Source organism: Chrysemys picta, chromosome 12 (assembly GCF_011386835.1).
Source record: "Chrysemys picta bellii isolate R12L10 chromosome 12, ASM1138683v2, whole genome shotgun sequence".
Classification (NCBI taxonomy): Eukaryota; Metazoa; Chordata; order Testudines; family Emydidae; genus Chrysemys; species Chrysemys picta.
In genome coordinates this window covers 38160533-38181233 of record NC_088802.1, presented here as the reverse complement: position 1 = coordinate 38181233, position 20701 = coordinate 38160533, and the positions used below count along the sequence as shown (strand labels likewise).

Sequence of the window (20701 nt, the reverse complement as noted above, 5' to 3'; positions counted from 1 at the left end):
ATGACTCCAAGATCTTTCTTGAATGGTAACAGCTAATTTAGACCCCTCATTTTGTATGTATAATTGGAATTATGTTTTCCAATGTGCATTACTTTGTATTTATCAACATTGAATTTCATCTGCCATTTTGTTGCCCTGTCACCCAGCTTTGTACTTAACTATCTTGAGTAATGTGTATCACCTGCAAAGTTTGCCATTTCCTGTTTACCTCTTTTTTTCCAGTTCATTTATGAATATGTTGAATAGTACAGATCATTCTGAAAATTGACCACTTATTCCTACCCTTTGTTTCCTGTCTTTTAAGTAGTTACTGATCCATGAGAGGACCTTCCCTCTTATCCCATGACTGCTTAGTTTGCTTACGAGCCTTTGGTGAAGGACATTGTCCAAGGCTTCCTGAAAGTTCAAATGCACTATATCCACTGGATCACCCTTGTCCACATGTTTGTTGATCCCCTCAAAGAATTCTAATAGATTGGTGAAGCATGAGTTCTCTTTACAAAAGCAATGTTGATTCTTCCCTAACAAATTGTGTTCATTTATGTGTCGGGATAATTCTATACTTTATTTTAGGCCTGGTCTACACTGGGGTGTGTGTGTGTGTGTGTGTGTGTGTGTGTGTGTGTGTGTGTGTGAAAGTTATGCAACTTCAGCTACGTGAATAGCCGTACTTAGATCGACTTACCGTGGTGTCTTCACCGCGGTGAGTCGACTGTTGCCACTCCCCCATTGACTCCGCCTGCACCTCTCGCGGCGGCGGAGTACAGGAGTTGACGGAAGAGCGCTCGGGGATCAATTTATCGCGTCTAGACTAGATGTGATAAATCGACCCCCGTTGGATCGATCGCTGCCCGCCGATCCGGTGGGTAGTGTAGACATACTCATAGTTTCAGCCAATTTACCTGGTACTGAAGTTAGGCTTAATGGTCAGTAACTGCTAAGATCACTGCTGGAGCCTTTTTAAAATTTTGGCATTATTTAGCTATCCTCCAGTCATCTGGTACAGAGGCTGATTTAAATGATAGGTTAGCTGCCACAGTTCTTCAATTTCGTATTTGAGTGCCTTCAGAAACCTTGGGTGAATAATATTTGGTCCTGGTGACTTGTTACTGTTAAATTTATCAATTTGTTCCAAATCCTCTGCTGTGAAAACCTCAATCTGGGACAGTTCCTCAGATTTGTCACCTAAAAAGAATGGCCAAGTGTGGGAATCTCCCTCACATCCTCTGCAGTGAAGACCAATGCAAAGAATTCATTTAGCTTCTCCACAATGGCCTTGTCTTCCTTGAGTGCTCCTTTAGCACCACAGTCGTCCAGCAGCCCCACTGGTAGTTTGGCAGGCTTCCTGCTTCTGATGTACTTAAAATACATTTTGCTATTCGTTTTTGCCTTTTGCTAGTTGCTCTTCAAATTCTTTTTTTGTCCTGCCTAATTATACTTTTACACTTGATTTGCCAGAGTTTATGCATCTTTCTATTTTCCTCTGTAGGATTTGACTTCCAATTTTTAAAGGGTGCTTTTTTGCCTGTAACTGCCTCTTTTACTCTATTGTTTAGCCATAGTGGCATTTTATTGGTCCTCTTACTGTAATTTTTTATTTGGAGTATACATTTATTTTGAGCATCTACTATGGTGTTTATAAATTGTTTCTGTGCAGCTTTGTAGGCATTTCACTTTTGTGACTGTTCCTTTTAATTTTTGTTTAACTAGTTTCCTCACTTTTGTGTAGTTTCCCTTTTTGAAGTTAAGTGCTACTGTAGTGGGTTTCTTTGGTATTTCCCCATCCCCGCACAAGAATGTTAACTTGAATTACATTATGGTCACTATTACTGAGAGGTTCAGCTATACTCGTCTCTTGGATCAGATCCGGTGCACTATATAGGACTAAATCAAGAATTGTCTCTTCTCTTGTGGGTTCCAGGACTAGGTGCTCCAAGAAGCAGTCATTTATGGTGTCTAGGCATTTTATCACTGCATCCCTTCCTGAGGTGACATGTTCCCAGTCAATCTGGGGATAGCTGAAATCCCCCCTTATTATTGGTTTTTCTGTTTTTGTAGCCTTTCTAATCTCCCTGAGCATTTCACAATCATGTCACCGACTTGGTCAGGTGATCGATAGTATATTCCTCTGCTAAACTTTTATTATTCATGCATGGAATTTCTATCCATAGAGATTCTATGGTACAATTTGATTCATTTAAGATTTTTACTATTCTTTCTTTCAAACACAGAGCCACTACCCCACCTACAACTTGAGCTAAAATAACACAAAATGCTGCAATTCAACCTATTCCTTTTTTTTTAAATGTGGGTCAGCTATAAAACAGGACATAATAGTTCTGAAATGCTTTTTTTCTTTTGCATTTTTGCATTTTATATACCTTCTGAAAAACAAAAAGGTACTTCAAAGGTTGTTTGAAAGCCTTACTTCTGACTGAGTGGGCGAGTGGCTCCCCCAAGACTGGTCCTTGGATTTCTGCAACAACACTGATGATTGAGTTCTTAAAGACTGATGTCTGTGATGTGGTTGGCTTCTGCTGACCGTTAGCCCAGCAATGCCAGCCAATTTCTGAACTCAGTACTCATGTAGTTCAGTATTGTGTAAACCTTTGCTAGCTGCAATTTTAAAAGAGGGGAGAAAACTTCTGTTGCTTTTCTGCCATAAAAGCTTACTTCCTTTCTGTTTAAGTAACAAAGTTTTTATTAATAGATTTCTTTGTGGTGTTCGTAAAGTTTTATACATGTCTGAAATAGTATGATACATTTATGGAAGTGTCTCCTGTCTTATATTGAATTGGAGGTATTTTTTAGTAAGGTTAATGCTGTACGCAGCGAGTTGTATTTTCACTGTGGGTCTTTCTAATACACATAGAATTATTTTGGCTTATATGGATTCTTTATTATACTTTCAAATTATGCATACCTAAATCAGGATTGCTAATGTAATTGTCGGCTGGATTTCAGGTATACGTCAGTTCTCAAGCCATCTCTTGGCTATTGCATCAAGGCACTACTACTGTCTACCTAAATATAACTAAAACAACCGAATTCTGTAGACAGGTAAGTGCTAAGCACTATCCTCAGAGGTTTGACAAGCTGTCTACAGAGTTCTGTTTCTTTGTTGTTGTTCAGATTTGAAATTTAGTGTCATTCTGGTCCTGAGTGTCTTTTGGGGATCACCTTCTATTGTCCCCACCCTTAAAAGGCCTTGAGTAAGGCTAACCTGCACTTCTAGCCAGGGAGCTGGGTCAGCTGGAGTAGGTTGTTATGAAATATTGTAAGTTGCTCACTCTTATTATGGACTGTTCATGATGCTTCCACAATATTCAGTTCCAAGTAGGATATTTCTCTGTATGTCAGCAATTTCCAGTTTATTCAGTTATGGATACATTCCATATACACAGAGTTAACTCACTCTAAATCTCCCTGTTCATTTAGTGGATTTGGGTGGCAAGACCCTATATAGATTGTGCTGAGATGCACCCAAATAAAGCAGCAAGAGATGATTACAGGACCTGAGTGGCTCCAGGAGGAATGTTGTGACCATTAAACCTGAGCCCCACCCAGGTACCGAGAGTTCTAATCCAACTCTGTCCAGAAATCTGAAATAAAAAAGGAGGCTCGTTGCTCCAATCTGCTGTTTCATTTGCAAATTCTACAGCTGCAAAAACATGGAGTATACAGAATGCTGGTAGAATGCATGTTAAGCATGCTTTTAAAAAATATACCAAAAGTATGTAAATTTATATTGGCAATGATTAGGAATGAGGGGAAAGTAGTTTGAACATTTCAAACTATCTTTTTGCTCATCCATACTTCGCAACCTACAGTACTACACTATCTAAATAAACATTAGTCTGTCTCCCATACTTTGTCAAGCAGTCAAGAATCTGTTGTGATTTAATAAAAATCAAATTCATCCTTAAGAACCTTAAACATGTTAGCTTGAACCCAAAGGCAGATGCCTTAAACTAAATATGTAATTGCCATCATGAATGGTAGCACAGCCTATAACCAACTACATAATCTAGATATGGAGAATGACAATCAAATTTTATTTGTAAGATTATATATTATTATGATAGTGCTTTTCATCCCAGCAGATCACTGTACAGTTTAAAACAAGAACAAACCCACTCTCTTTTCCTCCTTCCCCTGCCATATACAAGCAGTGTACAGGGATCATATAATTTGCTGCTGAGATTTAGCCATCTCTGGGATGAACCTGCAGCAATTATTTAATAGTGTCCAATAACACTACACCTCTGTTTAGGACAAGAAGTGAAGAATAAGTCATCTAGCCTAAACTACAAGCAGAATTTTAGACAGACTATTTCCTTGAGAGCCATGATAATATGGAGTCAGTACGCTTTATTGTTAATTGACAGATCTAATTCTACAAGATGCTCTGTCACAATGCTTAGTAATCTCCTTCTTGTTGAAGTTCAGTTTTGTTTCCTTGTGTTTGTCAATACATGTTCTGAGGTGAGAGTGCCCAGCTCTCCTATCTCCTATATTCGCCTTCCAAACTGTTGTGAAAGCTTACCATTGCAGGCACAGTATGTGCTCCTTATGATGATGGAAAGGAGGGGAAAGAAAATAACTTGTGACCATAAAAAAAACAAAAACAAAAAAAACGTTAAAGGGCAAGTAGACATTTGTAAGGCTGTCCTATATATGGTAAGGATTGTAAATATTTTAGTTGTGATATTTCTGTGTCATAGTTAGAAAACTATGCTTGCCTACCAGTGACTGATAACCTGCATTTGATAGTTTTTCCTTGTGGCTGGTGTTCATTTTACTATAGTGACCATCCCTGGAGCTTTTTAGTAATAACAGGTATACACACTCCCAACCACCTCCTTGGCAAAGGTGGTGATGCATATTTGAACCTTTTGAGCAGAAAAGGAACTAACATACAGTAGAACCTCAGAATTACGGACACCTCGAGAATGGAGGTTGTTCGTAACTCTGAACAAAATGTTATGGTTCTTTCAAAAGTTTACAACTGAACATTGAGTTAATATAGCTTTGAAACTTTACTATGAAGAAGAAAAATGCTGCTTTCCCATTTTTTTTTTTTAGTAGTTTACATTTAACACAGTACTCTACTGTATTTGCCTTTTTTTTGGTTGGTCTCTGTTGCTGTCTGATTGTGTACTTCTGGTTCCAAATGAGGTGTGTGGTTGACTGGTCAGTTCCTAACTCTGGTGTTCATAACTCTGGTTCTGCTGTATGCTGGTGGTTATTACACTTTTTCTCACAGAGGTGAAATGTAGCACCTCCTGAGGGTATGGCATGAATAGCTGCCTTTCGAACTCTCTTCACTTCCTGCCACTTACGTGATGAGAGCATGATCCCAGAAATATGCATTTGCTAATGTTTCTTTTCTGAAGGTTTAAGAGTAAATACTTTTCTCATACACAATCCTCCCTTTGTCAGCATCTACCATTCAGCTGTTGATATGCTAGCCTTATGGCAAAAGTATTTACGACATGCCTCCTAATGTGCTGAAATTTTCAGAAGCCATTTTAAGTACATTCAATAGTAAATGCAGCTGCACAGACATTTTAATAGGAGTTTTACCAAACATTGCAATTTTAATTCAATGCCATAAGTTTAGGACATGGGTTTTCACACCCAGAATGGAACATCTCTTCATAGCGATTGTCTTGTGAACCAGTTTATTTCTCATTCACAATCACATAACATCTGTGTGGCAACTACATTAATTGCTTATGTGGAGAAATTAATATTAGGGAATTATTTGATGATGATTTGTGCTGCATTAAATACGATACAGCAACTGGAAACAAACAAGAATCCTCCTTCCTACACCTCCTGAAGACTCACCACTGCTGTGATGTTACAAATCCCTGACTGGTAACCCATACTTAGGTTAGTAATAACCTGGGCCTGTCCCTTTTCCCTCCTATTTCCTTGGGCTTGTCTACATGGGGCAATTACTGGAATAGCTATTGCAGAATAAGCTAGTCCAGAATAGCTCCTTGTGTGTGCAGCCTCTTCCGGGATAAGTGTGTCCGTGTGGAGTAGTGTATTCTGCAGTAGCTATTCTGGTCAATTAACCCATCTAGATTCACCCTGATTAACTTTCCCATTCCTCTCATTCCTCCCTCTACTTTTGCCTTTAATTAAAAATAAAATCTTCAGTAGAGCCTGGGATTTTCAAAAGATCCTAAGGGACGTAGCTGTCATTGAAATTCAAGTGAGATTTGGGTGCTAACCTCCCATAAAGCTCCTTTGACAATGCCAGCCAAAATCAACAATAACATGTAACTAAAGAAAGCAGTTCTCAGTGGGGACTGTTGAAAGCTGTGTACTTTTGAAAAACTGGCCCCTAAAGTGTGAATATTTCCAGTTTAGTTTCTTTCAAACAAATAGATTTAGGTGGAAGAACTGTAGGAAAAAAAATCTCAATTTCTGCGTGAAAGAGACCTTTTCTTTAGTGTGTGATTTTTTTTCTTTAAAGGATTTGTGGGAAAGTTAATCAACTTTACTTTTCATGTGAAAACTTAACATTCCTTATGACAGGTTGTTTGCTGGGACTTGTCCAATCTGTCTACAGATGTTAATAATGAATATCTAATAGCAAGTTACTGTATGAACAAGAGAAAATACCCCACGATGAAAGATTTTCAAGCTGTTGTATTGAATTTCATCATTTGTTTTCCAAGGCCTGGTCTACACTGGGGGGGGATCGATCGAAGTTATGCAACTTCAGCTACGTGAATAACGTAGCTGAAGTTGTCGTACTTAGATCGACTTACTGTGGTGTCTTCACCACGTTGAGTCGACTGCTGCCGCTCCCCTGTTGACTCTGCCTGCTTCTCTCGCAGCACTGGAATACAGGAGTTGACGGGAGAGCCCTCTGGGATCTATTTATCGCGTCTAGACTAGACACGATAAATTGACCCCCGCTCGATCGATCACTGCCCGCTAATCCGGCGGGTAGTGTAGACATACCCTTTGTAGTATAACTTTCTTACTAACACTTTATAAGTGGATCACCCATTTTTAGACTTCATACACAATCACCTTGTATTGCTCTTGGAAATTCTACAGAACCACTAGACTATGTTGTCTTCACAATATACAGGTGCAATTCTCATAAAGTTTGAGGAATTATGATGGGTTTTGTATTGAGAAGGGAAGATGCTGCCAGGAGGGTTGATGTGGTAAATTTGATGGGGTAGTTGGTCCTTGAGAGCTTTTAAACTTTATACCAGCTGAGGATTTACCCCTGTATTTCCCATATGCTGGAAAGAAGTTAACTTTCAATACCTGTGAGTTTATAAGATGATGTGGCTTTTAGAGATGGTGACATTTTGTTCTTTAAAATTGTTACCTTATTCACCTTGTAGCCTTTATATTGAAATGATCATATTTAATCATTATGAAGACGGAGAACTTTTACAGCATATTCAATATACTTAAGATATAGAAAAGATAAATATTACAAGCACCTTGTAGTGTTACTGTACATAATAATCTGTTAAAAATATTTTCTGGTATTTATAATTAAGCCACAAAACTAAAGAGCTCTGCTCATAAGCAGGTAACATGTTTTGAATTGTAGATTTTTTTTTCTGGTTGAGAAGATTAAAGTCAGAACTTTACACTTCTTTGAATCCTTTAAATACAAATGATAGTCCTATGTTTTGAAATGAGAATGTGCCTGTTAGTCTGTTTGCAGGAAGATGGTGAACTGAAACAGCCAAAATATTTTGGTTTAAAACAATTTACTAGGCCTATATACTCACTAATTTCCATGAAGGTTACACTGGGTATTAGGGATGTATAATACACAGTAAATGATAGTGCAGACTGTATACTATATTTTAGTACTGATACATAAACCCCACCTAAATCTTTAAATACTTGCATGATAAATAGAATCACAGAGGCTCACTTCCCTTTCCCTATTAGCCAGGATTTCAATAAAACATACACTGTCAAGACAAGCATCACAAAAAGATAACAAAAGGAAATGATGCTTCAAAAATTACTTTACATTTCCTTGATTTTTTTTTTTAAAGAAAGATTCTAAACAATTAATAATCAAGTTTAAAATACTTTCCCCCACTTCCTTCTGAAGGTGGGAAAGGTTTTATCTATAAATATTCCACAATATCTAGGCATGTGTGTATGTCAGATACTTCCAAATAGCTTAAGACAATTAAGTGGATTGGGCCAAAAAAAACCTGATGAAGTTCAACAAGGACAAGTGCAGAGTCTTGCACTTAGGATGGAAGAATCCCATGCACTGCTACAGACTAGGGACCGAATGGCTAGGTAGCAGTTCTGCAGAAAAGGACCTAGGGGTCACAGTGGACGAGAAGCTGGATATGAGTCAACAGTGTGCTCTTGTTGCCAAGAAGGCTAACTTCATTTTGGGCTGTATAAGTTGGGGCATTGCCAGTAGATCGAGGAACGTAATCGTTCCCCTTTATTCGACATTGGTGAGGCCTCATCTGGAGTACTGTGTCCAGTTTTGGGCCCCACACTACAAGAAGGATGTGGAAAAATTGGAAAGAGTCCAGCGGAGGGCAACAAAAATGATTAGGGGTCTGGAGCACATGACTTATGAGGAGAGGCTGAGGGAACTGGGATTGTTTAGTCTCCAGAAGAGAAGAATGAGGGGGGATTTGATAGCAGCCTTGAACTACCTGAAGGGGGGTTCCAAAGAGGATGGAGCTCGGCTGTTCTCAGTGGTGGCAGATGACAGAACAAGGAGCAATGGTCTCAGGTTGCAGTGGGGGAGGTCTAGGTTGGATATTAGGAAACACTATTTCACTAGGAGGGTGGTGAAGCACTGGAATGCGTTACCTAGGGAGGTGGTGGAGTCTCCTTCCTTGGAGGTTTTTAAGGCCCGGCTTGACAAAGCCCTGGCTGGGATGATTTAGTTGGGAATTGGTCCTGTGTTGAGAAGGGGGTTGGACTAGATGACCTCCTGAGGTCCCTTCCAACCCTGATATATTCTATGATTCTAAGTGCTACTCATAGAAGTGACAAACATATATGAAGCTTACTGATATCAAACTAAACATTATAAATGGCCACAGTTTTCGACATTGGGTGCCTAAAGCTAGGTATTTAAATCCATATTTTGGCAGAAGTCAATGGGAGAGCTCATCCTTTTGAATTGAGGGGTACTCAGCCATTTTGAATATCATACCATTTATTTAGGTGCCTACTTTCTGCACTCACGCTTGAACTTTTTGCCAACATATCTGTTTGATTAGATGAATTGTATCTGTGCGTTTATTTTAAAATTGTTGTACTTCATTTCCACAGGGTACGAGAAGCTGCTATGACAAGTTTAATGGAGGTGACAGTTTTGTTGGTACAGAATGAGCCAGAGTTGCTGGATGCGAACATGTAAGTAGCTTGTACATTTTGTATGCTGTTCTGAGAGTTCATGTTTAGTAACTTCCAGTCCCTACAAGAGAGTATGTGACCATACGTATAATATTGCCTGCATACTGTATGTAATACCTCTTACCAAGTATTACAAAGCTTTTCACAAAAATGTATGTATTCAGCTTCACAGATAGGGTGACCAGGTGTCTGATTTTCGACTGGAACGTCCGGTTGAAACTGGACTCTGGTGGCTCCAGTCAGCACCGCTGACCGAGCTGTTAAAAGTCCGGTCGGCGGTGCTGCGGAACTAAGGGGGGAGGGATAGCTCAGTGGTTTGAGCATTGGCCTGCTAAACCCAGGGTTGTGAGTTCAATCCTTGAGGGGGCCACTTGGGGATCTGGGGCAAAATCAGTACTTGGTCCTGCTAGTGAAGGCAGTGGGCTGAACTCGATGACCTTTCAAGGTCCCTTCCAGTTCTAGGAGATAGGATATCTCCATTTTTTTTTATTTTTTTATTTTATTTTTTTTTTTTTTTTAGGCAGGCTAGTCCCTACCTGTCCTGGCTCCATGCTGCACCCCGGAGGTGGCCAGCAGGTATGGCTCCTAGGCGGGGGGGGCATGGGGCTCCGCGCGCTGCCCCCACCCCAAGCACCAGCTCCGCTCTCCCATTGGCCAGGAACCACGGCCAATGGGAGCTGTGGGGGCAGTGCCTGCAGGCGAGAGCAGTGCATGGAGCTTCCTGGACCCCCTGCTTAGGAGCCGGTCCTGCTGCTGGCCGCTTCTGGGGCACAGCACGGTCCACAGTGCTAGAACAGGCAGGAAGCCTGCCTTAGCCCCCCTGCTGTGCCACTGACCGGGAGCCCCCCAGCCCTGAGCCACCCCCAAACCTGTAGCCCCTCCCATGTCCTGAACCCCTCATCTCCAGAGCCCGCATCCCCAGCCGGAGCCCTCACACCCCCCCCCCCCAGCCCAGTCCCCTCCCGCACCCCGAACCCTTCATTTCTGGCCCCAACCCGGAGCCCATACCCCCAGTTAGAACCCTCATCCCCTCCTGCACCTCAACCCCATGCCCCAGCCCAGTGAAAGTGAGTGAGGGTGGGGGAGAGCAAGCCACCGAGCGGAGGGGGAATGTAGTGAGCCGGGGGCAGGGCCTTGGGTAAGGGGGCATGGCCTCCGGAAGACTGGTCCCCGAATATTTCCTTACAGAACTTCTCTGTTCCTATCCCCAGTTCTCTTTTCCTCAGAGAGACTTTCTTGCCCTTTTATATTTCTGGTTTGGTGGCAATAAAACTCACCTGGTCTGACACTGGGATGAGCCAAAAGAACAGATTTGCATATCTGTGTAGTGTCTTAGAACCTAACTTGGTAGAAGGTTGTTAGAAGAGCATCTCTAACCAGGGTCCTAGAACTTGACAGAGAGCATAGCTGATTTCGTATTGGCTTAATTCTTCTTTTTTAATATAATGAAAAAGGAAACACAAACCAGAAACACAATTTCTTCATATTTTGATTTATTTTGTGTAGTAGTCTCAATAACCCACAGAATCCAGACATCAGAGCTGATGTAGGTTCACTTGCAGCAGAACCTACATAAGAACTTTAGAAATCAATATGGATCTACAGAATAGAGTGGATAAATCAGTCAGCTAAATATGTGCACTGTTTCCTTTCATATGCCTCAACCTGATTCTATGCAATAGTTCGTTGTCCCAGAAGTTAAATTTTAGATGAGACTTAAAACAATAAGCCTGATGGCTTGACAGAAGATGACAAAATCTTGTCATATTTGCTAAAATAGGTGTGTTAGCCCGGGTGTCCTGATTAAACTATAATGTGAGTAATTCTAGTTATATTTACTACTACTATTTGCGGTGGTATTGTAGCCGTATTGATCCTAGGATATGGGAGAGACAAGGTAGGTGGGGGTAATATCTTCAATTGGACCAACTTCCATTGGTGGAGGAGACAAGCTTTCAAGCTTCACAGAGCTCTTCTTCGGGTCGGAAAAGATAACCAGAATGTCACAGCTAAATATAGGGTGGGACAGATCCTTAAACATAAGGAGTTAATACGTGGCAGGAGTCTAAAATGAAGTGAGCAATTAATACCTCTGCAGTCAGTGTCTTTTTTGAGGTCATGATTTGTAGTGTTTAACAGAGTGATTCATTTATGTTCTGAGGCTCGTCTTTTGAAGGGGTTGTCCGGGTGTTTTTGTCTTTTATCATTTTTCTTTGTGAGTTCATTTGAGAGTGCAGTGATTGTCTGCTTTCACACACATAGTTGTTGGGGCATTTGATGCCTGGGGTGAGTTGTGCCACATGTTGTGATAAGCATTAGTAGGACCCATGGATCTTGAAAGGTCTTGTGGGGGATATTGATTAGTCTAGCAGTGGAGAAATGTCCACACATTTTGCATCTGTTGTTCTGGTAGGGTGTGGTGCTGCTTTGAGTGGTGTGTCCTGGTCTGTGGGGAGCTTGCTGCTGAGCTTAGTGAGGTTGGGGGGTTGTTTGAAAGCGAACAGAGGCGGTTCGTGAAAGATTTCTTTCAGGATGTAGTCCATATCAAGTATGGGCTTTAATTTTTTGTTGATACCCCGTATGGCCAGTGTGGGATGGTAGGGGACAACTAGGGTTGTGCGGTTGGTTGGGTCCTCTTCCCCCCCCCGCATTGAAGCAGGTTCTCTCAGGGCATTTGGGTGGCCCATTCCATGATGCAATCTACTTCTCTGGTGGAGTGTCCTTGTATGGTGAAAGTAGTTTTAAGAGTTAAGTGTATATCCCAGACTTTTTCCTGGGAGCATATTCTGTGACATCTGAGTGCCTAGCTGTAGATAACAGATTTCTTGGTGTGTCAGGGGTTGTTACTGGATCTGTGGAGGTAAGTGTAGTGTGGGTTTCTTGTATATAGCTGTCTGTAGGGTTCCACTGTTGACGCTGATAGTGGCAGCCAGGAAGTCAGTGGTGGTATGTGAGTGTTCTAGAGAGAATTTGATGGATGGGTCAGTGGTGGTTGAAGTTGTGGTGGAAATCTATGAGGGAGTTTAGGTCACCTGCCCAGAAAATGGAAATATCTTCAATGTATCTCAGGCATATCATTGGTTTTGTGTGTTTTTTTTTTTCCAGAAATTCTTCCTCAAGGTGGCCCATGAAGAGGTTGGCATATTGGAGAGCCGCCCTAGTGTAGCTATGGCTGTTCCCATAGTTTGGACAAAGTGTTTGTTGTTAAAAGTAAAATTGTTGTTGTAGATGGGGATGAAATGGAAGTGTGTGGCGATGTGTTTGGGTTGGATATATAAGTGTTGTCTATTGCCTTGTAGATATTTGAGACAATGCTGTCATGGTGAGGGATGCTGGTATATAGGGAGGGGACATCCGTGGTAGCAAGGATGGTGTTCTGCTGGAGATGGTTAATGTTGTGGAGTTTCTGGAGATAGTAAGTTGTGTCCTGGAGGAAATTGGCCCATTGTATGCTGAGTGGTTTGAGGATGGTTTCTGAGAGTCCTGATATTACTTCAGGAAGAGCGCCATGGACAGACATGATAGGTTTGCCTGGGTTCTCTTGTTTGTGTATCTTGGGAAGCATGTAGAAGGTCTTTTGGGTTGGGTTTATCGGGGATGAGGTTGTAGAGTTTCTCTTGAAGTTTTGGGAAGGATTTGATAATATCCTTACATTCCTGGGTGAACTGAGGTATGAGGTGGTCTTTGAGTTTTTTATAGTAGGTGGTGTCTGACAGTTGTCAGTTGACCTCATTGATGTCATCATAATTGAAGACTACAATGGGTTCCCTGCTTTGTGTGTTGTTTGATCACTATCAGGTGTCTGGATTTCAAGGACTGTATAGCTGTCCTGTCAACAGTGGAGAGATTGTGGTGGATGTGATGTTCTGTTAAGGATTTCAGTTGATTTTTTCCCCTAAGCTATTGATATAATGATCAGCTGTGTAGTTTTGTCCAGAAGGGGTGTCCAATGAGATTATTCTTTTTATGATTGTTGGTGGGGGTCTGATAGTTGTGGGTGGTGGTATCTTTGTGGAATAATTCTTCTAATTCTCCACATTCGTTATGGTATCAGATTCTGTGTCTCATTACAGCAATTTGTAACCCACTAGCCCTCCTTTGTCCTACGACTGCACTGGTGTCAATTGCCCACTTTATTTGAAGTGGTCTCCTGCAACATGTTTTAACCGCTTGTGCTTAACAAGCTATCTCATCTTGTATTTAGCTGTAACACTCTGGTTACTATTTCCAGACCAGAAGAAGAGCTCTGTAAAGCTTGAAAGCTTGTCTCTTCCACTAACAGAAGCCGGCCCAATAAAGGATATTATCCTCACCCATCTTGTCTCTCTCATTTACTATTGTAATTTGTGCCATGCCCAAAGGTATGGTGGAGCCTCATAGAAGGGAGAGTTCTTTTTCCTGAAGGACTTACAATCTAGATACATGAGTTAGGGGGGAGAAAAATAGGTGGGGTTGAACAGACACATTAAAAAGGTGAAGTAATTACTCAATGAAACACAGTTGTATCAGGGTTTTTTCTACATTCCCACCTTAATGGTGGCTAAATTTCATTGGTGATCCATATACAACATCCAGTCGATAAAAAGCATCTTGGTCTCTTTCTGGATGGAAGGTGCTACATGAGTCCAAGGTATTATTAATATTACTATCATCTAGTTCAGAGGTGGGCAAACTATGGCCCGCAGGACCGTCCTGCCCGGCCCCCGAGCTCCTGGCCCGGGATGCTAGCCACGGCCCCTCCCCAGCAGCCGCAGCTTGCTCCCTCCGCCGCTGGCGCAATGCTCTGGGCGGTGTGGCTGTGAGCTCCTGGGGCAGTGCAGCTGCAGAGCCTGGCCTGACCTGGTGCTCTGTGCTGTGTGGTGGTGGTGGCGTGGCCCGGCTCCAGCCAGGTGACACAGCTGTAGCGCCGCAAGCTACCGGTGCTCTAGGCAGCGCGGTAAGGGGGCACTGAGTAGGGGGGTTGGATAGAGGACGGGAGTTTCGGGTGGTGGTCAGGGGGTGGGGCTGTGGATAGGGGTTGGGGAAAGAACAGGGGTTGAATGGGGCAGGGGTCCTGGGGGGGGCAGTCAGGAAGGAGGGAGGTTGGATGGGGCGATAGGGGGCAGTCAGGGGCAGGGGTTCTGGGGGCAGTCAGGGGACAGGGAGAAGGGGTGGTTGGATGGAGCAGGGGTCCCGGGAGGGCCATCAGGAATGAGAGGAGGGGTTGGATGGGGCGGAAGGGGTCAGGGGACAGGGAGAGGGGTGTGTGTGGATGGGGCAGGAGTCCTGGGGGGGCCATCAGGGAACATGGTGGGTTGGATGGGGCAGGAGTCCCGGGGGGTGGAGGGAGGGCAGATAGGAGGTGGGGGCCAGGCCACGATCCCCTCCCCTAACCGGCCCTCCATACAATTTATGAAACCCGATGCGGCCCTCAGGCCAAAAAGTTTGCCCACCCCTGATCTAGTTGCTTGGATCTGGAGGTGTTTTACAAATTAACTTGTGGCTGTTCTTAAAGATTCTGTACCACAGTAGGTAATTCATGCATCATCTAAATGTTCACTATAAAAAGTCAAATAGAGTAAAACAGCAATCCCATTCCACAGTTCAGTGCATGCAAGAAATTATTTTTAACCGTTTCTTTAAGCAATTTCTGTTTAAAGTATGTACATTTATTTATGTATTGTGATGTGATGGATAGAAGTATTTTTTTTGTCTCTTAATTTGTAGCTGTAAACAGATTATGTGCTGCGTGGCCCAGCAATCGGCTGAAAAAATAGATAGATTTCGTGCTCATGCAGGATTTGTGTTCCTCACTCTTCTGAACTTTGACAACCCTCCGATTCCACACATACCCCACCGGGAAGAATTGGAGAGGATATTTCCAAGGTAATCTAGATCTTTATCACCTTCTTATTTATTAAGGAAGGCTTGTGGGTTGGATCCTGTCTGTTAAAATCCTTCCTGGTCTACATCAATGTAATGAATAAATCAGTGTGTAAAAACGCCCAAGCAAACTAGGATTTCTTTCTAGTTAAATAGAATTAAGAACTAATTTTTTTTCCCAAAGAAGATATTGATGTAAATGCCAATAGAAAAATATATTCCAGATAATTAGGAATGTATTTATTGTAAATGTCTGTTAGAATCCATCAGCTATTTAATATCTCTAATGGGTGGTTAGGAGCGTTAGGGTATGGTTACACTTAAACTGCTACAGCAGCAGCGGTTCAAGTGTAGGTAATCCATTTCCCCAAGACACCAGGGGTTAGGTCAGCATAGCTACGTGTCTCAGGTGTGTGTATTTTTCACACCCCTGAGAGATGTAGCTATGCTGATGTAAGTTCCCAATTGTAGACCAGCCTGTAGAAATTTCCATACTGGATTAGTTCAGTAGTCTGTCTAGAGCAGTATCCTGCTTCTGACAATAGTCGGCACCAGATCTTGCAGTGAACAGTTACTGGATAACCTACCCCAGGGAAAGTTTCCACCTAACCCACAATAGTTAGAGGTTGGTTATGCGTCAACAGTTGAGGCTTGGTCTACACTACCCCCCCTAATTCGAACTAAGGTACGCAACTTCAGCTACGTGAATAACGTAGCTGAAGTTCGAAGTACCTTAGTTCGAATTAGTTCAAACTTACCTTGGTCCACACTCGGCAGGCAGGCTCCCCCGTCGACTCCGCGGTACTCCTCTCGGCGAGCTGGAGTACCGCAGTCGACGGCGAGCACTTCCGGGTTCGACTTATCGCGTCCAGACTAGACGCGATAAGTCGAACCCAGAAGTTCGATTTCCAGCCGTCGAACTTGCGGGTAAGTGTAGCCAAGGCCTGAGAGAGTATATCCTTTCCAAGTATATCCTTTGCAGTTTTTAACATTTAAATAAATTAATATTTGGTTTAGAGCAGTAAAAATCTTCCTCTCTATTCGTATAGTATGAAACTGGCCAATCATGACTGAATAATCTTATGCTATAATGTGGTTGGTTCTAAGATTGTTCAATATTTTGAAAGTTCTAAACTGAACTGTCCTGGACCAGCATTAAAATGAAATCCAGTTTACCTACTTGGTTCCTGTAGCTGTCAGCATATGTAATAGGGACAACACCAGTATGGTTTTTGGGATGCTTGTTACATATCCTGCTGTGTCTTTAAAGGCTTGGAGGTATGCCATACTGAAGGGGGGAAGGAAAGGATATGATTAATTTCAAACATAGAGGAATTTTGTTGAAATAATATATCCTGTTCATTTTCCTGATTTTATTCTCTTCAATATGGCAAGTGGCAAACAAAAAATACAGTGAACCACATAATCTAGCTGGAATCAGGGGAGCAGATCCCTCTCTTCCTGCATTTATATGTGTATGGGGGAAGGGATCAGCTGCCTATGTGGTGCCATTCTCACCCCACATTTTCTGTAATGATGCTATGAAAATAATTCAAGGGGATTCTTGCAGGGTTTTCCAGTCATTCAACCCCATCACCTCCCACGAGCAATTCCATTGGAGGAGGTGCTCTATGCCAATGGAAATTTAAAATATATATAGCAAAACTTACTTAATTTAGCTACTGTATGCAAATACACAATGAGATTTTATAGAGTATTTAAGGAGGAGTTGGAAATTGTGGCACGTGGCTGAATATATTGTAAGGATTGAAAGAATGTATAAAAATTATGAAATATAGATAAAATAAAATGGGCATTTAACTCAAAAAGTGTTAGTTTTGTCATATGATTTAATTTGTTACACCCTTAATGATATTGCAGTGATTGAAGTTCTTCTTTTAATGCTGGTCCCTATGGGCATTCACTGTGGATGTACATGCACACCATGTGCTTGAAGCCAGAAGATGTTTTTCTGTAGCAATGTCCATTGGTCTGTGTCTGCACCGTCTGCCTTCCTTATGCTCCAAAGCAAGGGCATCAGGGGAGACACAGACTCTCCAGTTCCTTTCTACTGCTCATGGTTTGAGACCGAACCCTCCAGTGTCCCTGGTTTCTGCTAGCTTTTCTGCCCGAATTTCATATATGTAAATATATTTTTTTCTTAGTTGGCTGTTGGTGTTAGGTAGTTTTCTTCATTGGTGGGGGGAAGGGGGATTTCACTCTTTTGTTACCCTCAGTCCAAATGAGACTTCACACCCAGGTATAGGTGTTTCTAGAGCTCACGGAGAACATGTGCCAGCACTGACAGTACCAAGAGCGGTGAACTACAAAAGCATCTACACAAGGGGCAGGACCAATCCCTGCACCATCTAAGGACAGAAGGAATTGTTCAGCTTCTGCAGCAGCGGTACTGCACTGCAAAAAGACTGCTGGACCCAAACCTGCAATGGCAGATCCACCTATATTACAAGCCCCTCTCATCCTCTGCCTGTTAAGCCTCGATATGCCCTGGTTGCAATCCACATGGATCCAGAATCATTGAGCCTTTCAGATCCCGTTTTGTCCAGAGACACCTGTACACTGATGTCATGTCATTCACCAGCCCCAAGTCGTGGAGTAGAGGTGCTGACATTGGTATGCTACTCGCCAGTTCCTTCCTGTAGTCCGAATGTTATAAGATGAATAGTACCATTGGCTCCATCAGTAGACTTAGGTGATTCTTATTGCTCCTATGATCACCATCGGCAATACCAGCAGCTTCCCCATCTGTCCAGAGACAAGAGTCATGCCCTGACAGGGCTTTCAGAGCCTTCCAGGTGCCATCTCATCCCCATGGAGCACATTAGCCCAGGGACCAATGGTACCCCATGGGTCCGTCTGCCATACCCATACAATCCTACCCACTGGCGATACGGGGTCTCTGGGACCCTTGCAGTAGACCAGAGACCTCTGGATGATGAGGACCCTGGACAATACAAGGGATAGAGGTCCCCTTCCAGGGAGGAATCTAAGTGCATCTCCCCCTCCAGAGTACCTCAAGGAAGTAGAACAGCCAGTCCTGCCAGATCCATCATCAGCTCTTTCTTTCTCCTCTCTAGACGAGCAAATGACACTGGCCTCATCCTCACCACCAGATGATCATAGGCAGTATTAGGCCCTCTTAAGGAGGAAACCCTCGAGAGCCCACTGTAGGATATTCAAGATGCTACACATAAGCTCCTGGACATCCTTCAGATTACAGGCCCTAACGAGGTAGCCCTCCCTATTAATGAGGCAATACTGGACCCTGCTAAGGTGGTTTGGCACACCCTAGCTACATGTGACCCAATCCTGAAAATGGCAGAAAAGTATTTTGTTCCATCCAATGAGGTGGAATATTAATTTTCCCATTGTAATCTGAACTCTCTTGTGGCCCAGGTTGTCACAGAGTGTAACAGACTATGCCACCTAGCTCCACTTTTTTGGACAAGCATACCAAGAGGCTAGGTCTCTTTGGCAGAAAGAACTTCCTGTCTGTTAGCCTCCTTTTCCACATAGTGAATTACTAGGCATTAATGTCCAAGTATGACTTTACTAATTACAATAAACTGTCATAATTCGCTAATAAACTGCCACATGAACTTAGACCCCAGGCCATCCTTGATGAAAGGAAACTAGTTGCCAAACCGTCACTTCAAGCATCACTCAGCGTGGTGGATACAGCTCATGCTCCATGATGATTTCGGTTATCATGAGCAGACTTCATGGCTGCAATCCTCAGGATCCCCAGAGAGGTCTAGGCAACAGTGGAAAATCTCCCTTCAGGGGTAAAAATCTGTTTAGTTAGAGAACCGGTGAATCATTCCATTGCCTTAAGGACTGTCCATGGCATGCTCAGCTCTTTGGGAATATATCCCCCTGCATCCTGGAGGAAATATTCTAGGCCACATTCTCATAGAAACCATCCTGCCTCTCAGCCCTTCTATCATCAAATGGTCTTTGAACCATGTAAGATGTTTCAGAGGATGCCACACAGCAGGCAGAATTACTCCACCGCCATCCTCCTTTCACTCCTAGCCTCCCATCAAGAAGTCAACCTTTCTCCACTCAATCACTCACTGCACACTTTGGTGGCCATCTGGGCTGTTTCCGTCTGATGTGGCAGCATAACACATTGGACAAATAGGTTCTGGAGACCATCTTGGCAGAGTACACTGTAGAATTCCTTTCTGCCCCTTCTCCAAAACCCCTCTTCAGGGACCCTTTTCACGAGACATTTCTCAAACAAGAGGTGGACTCCCTAATTCACCTAAGGGTGATATAGCCTGTATCTCTGCAACATTGGGACAAGGGCTTTTATCTAGATATTTCCTGGTTCCCAAAAAGAAGGGCTGGAAACCCATCCTGGACCTCAGATGGCTGAATGTCTTCATATGTCATTCAAGATTCAGGATAACCATCTTGGCCTGAGTCATCTCCCTAAATGAAGGCAACTGCTTTGCAGCCCTTGATTTGAAGGATGCCATATAGGCATTAATCTAGCACACCGGTGATTCCTGTGCTTTATGGTGGGGCTGGAACACTTTCAATACAGGGGTCTTCCTTTTGGCCTCCTGACAGCGTTTACAAAGGTACTCTTTCCTGTAGCATCCAGTGTACATCAACAAGGCAGTCTGATATTCCCTTACCTCAACGATTGGCTACACACAGGATGATTGAGAAATGATTGAGAAATTGGTTCAAGCTTCATCTTTGGATGTGTCCTTTGGTTTAGTGATCCTGTGATTGGTGGCGCAGCATACATCCTCACACTCTCCTTAATGAGTATTGCTTAGGGATCACCCACAGTGAATGCCTGTAGGAACCAGCACTTGAAGAAGAAATGAAGGTTACTTACCTTACAGTAATGAGGTCTTTGAGATGTGTAGTCCTTATGGGTATTCCACGACCCACACTCCTTCTTCTCTGCTCAGATCACGCTTGATTTGTGGTAGAGCGGGAATTGCAGAGTCCCTTGGGCTGGTGGTGTAGGGCGCAGGCTTGGACCAGCGAACATGGCTCCTGAAAAATCTTCTGGTCTCAGGCACCTGGAGTGGATGTGCATCCCACAGTGAATACCCATAGGGACCTCACATCTCAAAGAACACCAAATACTATGCAGAGAGGTATTAAGATAAAAACATATGATCACTTTCTTTTCTCTGGACAGGTCAGAGGCTGTAACTTTAAACTGGAATGCTCCCTCACAAGCCTTCCCTCGAATCACACAGCTTTTGGGTTTGCCAACATATCAGTATTATGTACTGTTGGGTCTCACGGTGTCTGTCGGTGGATTAACAGAGACAACGGTAAGATATCAGGGCACAGGCTGTTTATTTGCTAGAGGTTGTATAATTCCCCTTTAACTACATGCTGATTAAAATCCATACTTTCAGTGGACATTGTAGACTTTAATTAGTGA

The 20701-nt window shown here is 42.8% G+C and overlaps 1 protein-coding gene across 6 annotated transcripts in view; it reads left to right on the top strand.

Moving 5' to 3' along the window:
• The window catches only part of TBCD (tubulin folding cofactor D), a 268348-nt gene that overhangs the window by 204283 nt on the left and 43364 nt on the right, over nucleotides 1-20701 (top strand). For all 6 annotated transcript variants that reach the window (XM_065563362.1, XM_065563361.1, XM_042841194.2 and 3 more), the window contains exons 31-33: nucleotides 9316-9399; nucleotides 15106-15264; nucleotides 20450-20588. In XM_065563362.1, the coding sequence (XP_065419434.1) occupies nucleotides 9316-9399; nucleotides 15106-15264; nucleotides 20450-20588 (382 nt within the window). The remainder of the gene's footprint in view (nucleotides 1-9315; nucleotides 9400-15105; nucleotides 15265-20449; nucleotides 20589-20701) is intronic.